The sequence below is a fragment of the Camelina sativa genome, chromosome 17 (assembly GCF_000633955.1).
Source record: "Camelina sativa cultivar DH55 chromosome 17, Cs, whole genome shotgun sequence".
NCBI classification, from domain to species: Eukaryota; Viridiplantae; Streptophyta; class Magnoliopsida; order Brassicales; family Brassicaceae; genus Camelina; species Camelina sativa.
The window spans coordinates 26,956,079-26,959,500 of record NC_025701.1 but is presented as its reverse complement, the minus strand read 5'-3'; the positions used below and the strand labels follow the sequence as shown (position 1 = coordinate 26,959,500).

The following is a 3,422-nucleotide window of genomic DNA, read 5'->3' as shown; positions in this document are numbered from 1 at the left end:
GAGGTAACAAACCTTGCTGCGAAAGCTGGAAAAGGTTCCATCCTATTATTTCTTAGATCTTTTTTCTTTGACCTGTTCAACTATCCTCTACGTGTGTGTGGTTTTTTTTTTCTTTTTGAGACTGAGTTTGCATTGTTTATTTTTCGTTGAGTCCTTGGATTGTCCACACCAGATAGATGAATAAAATATAACTGGACATGTGTTCAAGAGTTCAATAGTCGAGATTGTACAAGTGTTGATAGTTAGCTGTTGATAATGCAGGGGAGGTCGTCGGGTCGCTTTCGTTTCCTGTTGGACATGGGGAGAGTACGCTTAGAAAGATAGCTTCAGTAAGGATGCTACATCATTCAAGTGATGCAGAGAATATAAGTTCCTATACGCTTCAGAGAAAGGTTAGTTGTTTTTCATTTATTCTAGGGTGTGTTTACATATATCTCAAGCTTTTATTAACATGTATTCTTAATTTTTACTATTTGATTCATGAAATAAAGAATGCTGAAGATAAACATGACAATGGGTGCTTGCTTATCTCAACATCTTACTTTGAGAAGACTACAATACCCAACACACTAAGAAATATAGAAAGTAAGGATTTTGTTGACGGAGACACTGGTTTCTGGATTGGAGTTCGGCCTGATGACTCATGGCATAGCGTTCGGTCGCTGCTTCCGCTTGGTATTGCTCCGAAATCCCTACAAAATGATTTTATTGCAATGGAGGTTGCTATGAGAAATGGAAGAAAGCACGCAACATTCAGATGTTTAGCTACAGTTGTAAATGATTCAGATGTCAATTTAGAGATATCCATATCTTCTGATCAGAATGTCTCTTCGGGAGCAAGCAATCATAATGCATTGATTGCTGCAAGATCTTCATATGTTTTACCATGGGGATGTTTATCAAAGGATAATGAACAGTGCCTGCATGTCCGACCAAGGGCTGAGAACCCTCATCATTCTTACGCATGGGGTTCTTGCATCGCGGTGAGTTCTGGTTGTGGAAAAGATCAACCATTTGTTGATCAAGGGTTGCTTACTCGGCAGAATACTGTCAAGCAAAGCAGCAGGGCATCTGCATTTTCTTTGAAATTAAACCAACTTGAGAAGAAGGATATGCTTTTCTGCTGCCAGCCTTCTACTGGGAGTAAACCATTATGGCTCAGTGTAGGAGCAGATGCGTCAGTTCTTCATACAGACCTCAATACACCTGTATATGATTGGAAAATTTCTATATGTTCTCCTTTGAAGCTAGAAAATAGACTTCCTTGTCCAGTCAAATTCACAGTGTGGGAAAAGACAAAAGAAGGCACCTATCTTGAGAGACAACATGGTGTAGTATCATCAAGGAAGAGTGCTCACGTATATTCGGCAGATATTCAGAGACCTGTGTATCTTACGTTAGCTGTCCATGGTGGTTGGGCTTTGGAAAAGGTTGGCCATAATATTCTATAGTAGAAACTACCCACACATGAGAACATCACTGAGATTAATTTTTCTCTTGTAGGATCCTATTCCTGTTTTAGATCTATCTTCAAGTGACAGCGTGTCATCCTTTTGGTTCGTCCATCAACAGAGCAAAAGGTTTGTAACTCTTTTAACTCTTTTCTTTTTTCAGCTCTCATATTTTGAAATTGTTAGTCCTTAATGTTTACTTATTACCCCAGATGTTTGATTATATACATATTTATTGTTATGTTGAATAAATGCTTGCTAAAAAATGGGGTTAAGGTTATGGCTCTGACCATGGATGGGTCGATAAAAAAATACTCATTGGTTGCAGTAATTAGATTTCGTTTTGTAACTCTTTTCAGCTAAGCAGTATCCTAGGAAAATCTTGTCTGTAGTTGGATCTTATTGTTGATGGAACCTAGTGTGTTGAGAATTAACAAATGAAGATTTTCTTTCTTTTACATAACTTAATACCATATTCCATGAAATTAATATTGTTTGTAAACTCTTTTTTGGAGTTTCAGGAGATTGCGTGTAAGTATCGAACGTGATGTGGGAGAAACAGGGGCTGCACCAAAGACTATAAGGTTCTTTGTCCCATACTGGATTACAAATGATTCGTATCTTTCTCTAGGCTATAGAGTGGTGGAGATTGAACCTTCAGAAAATGTGGAAGCTGGCTCCCCCTGTCTGTCTAGGGCTTCCAAATCTTTTAAGAAAAATCCAGTTTTTTCGATGGAGAGGAGACAACAGAAGAAAAATGTCCGAGTGCTTGAGGTTATTGAGGATACTAGTCCAATGCCTAGCATGCTTTCTCCACAAGAATCTGCTGGCCGGAGTGGCGTTGTGCTGTTCCCGTCTCAGAAGGATTCTTATGTTTCCCCGCGAATTGGTATTGCTATTGCAGCTTGGGATTCTGATATTTACAGTCCTGGAATTTCTCTTCTTGAGCTTGAGAAGAAGGTGACTAGCTAAAGCAGAAATGATTACTTAAAACTAATGGCTGTGTTTTATTTCTTAAACAATTTCTGACTCATTTGTATATGAAAGATTTCCCTTCTAATCTCTCATTAATTAACCACAACTTCTATTCCAGGAACGCATAGATGTAAAGGCATTCTGCAAAGACGCCTCATACTACATGCTCTCAGCAGTATTAAATATGACATCTGACAGAACAAAGGTTAGATATCACTGTCGTGAGATTTCAATTTTCTTATTGTTCTATCACATTTATGTATATTAACTGTCTGAGATCAAATGTGTGGTCTTGCATAGTGTTCTTGTTGGTGTTAATTTATGCTCTTTGTCTGTGGAGTCCTCTACGGATTAGCTTGACATACAATACTTTGTTAAGCCTCCGCTTAATTTCTCCTGTTTCTGTGAAAAGTATATATAGCGTTGCTATGTATTAGAAATCCGTGCTATATTATATCTAGATGATTTAGAGGCAGATCAATGCTTACTTGTAACCTTGCGTTTAGCTTTTTGTCTGGGTTAGAATATCTAGTTAAACTTGGTATTTTCTGACGCTCAGTTGACGAATTTAACATTAAATGATATATATATATATTTTTTTTCAGGTTATTCATCTCCAACCACACACCTTATTCATCAACAGGGTGGGCATGAGCATCTGTATTCAACAGTGCGATTGTCAGACAGAAGAATGGATTAATCCTTCTGATCCTCCGAAACTCTTTGGATGGCAGTCTTCCACCCGGCTTGAGTTGCTGAAAGTATGTGAAATACCTTTATATTCTGTAACTTTTTTTAGTGATGATTAAGAAGCTTACGGGATGTACATTTGTAGTTACGAGTGAAGGGATATAGATGGAGCACGCCATTCAGTGTCTTTAGCGAAGGTATAATGCGTGTCCCTGTTTCAAGAGAAGATGGGACTGATCAATTGCAGCTAAGAGTACAAGTCAGAAGCGGGACAAAGAACTCACGTTATGAAGTTATTTTCAGACC

General features: G+C 38.1%; 1 protein-coding gene across 1 annotated transcript in view; it reads left to right on the top strand.

The window, feature by feature from the left end:
- The window catches only part of LOC104758102, a 31,274-nt gene that overhangs the window by 22,141 nt on the left and 5,711 nt on the right, over window positions 1-3,422 (top strand). The window contains exons 47-52 of the mRNA XM_010480915.2: window positions 262-392; window positions 492-1,430; window positions 1,504-1,580; window positions 1,973-2,411; window positions 2,545-2,631; window positions 3,032-3,187. Of these exons, the coding sequence (XP_010479217.1) occupies window positions 262-392; window positions 492-1,430; window positions 1,504-1,580; window positions 1,973-2,411; window positions 2,545-2,631; window positions 3,032-3,187 (1,829 nt within the window). The remainder of the gene's footprint in view (window positions 1-261; window positions 393-491; window positions 1,431-1,503; window positions 1,581-1,972; window positions 2,412-2,544; window positions 2,632-3,031; window positions 3,188-3,422) is intronic.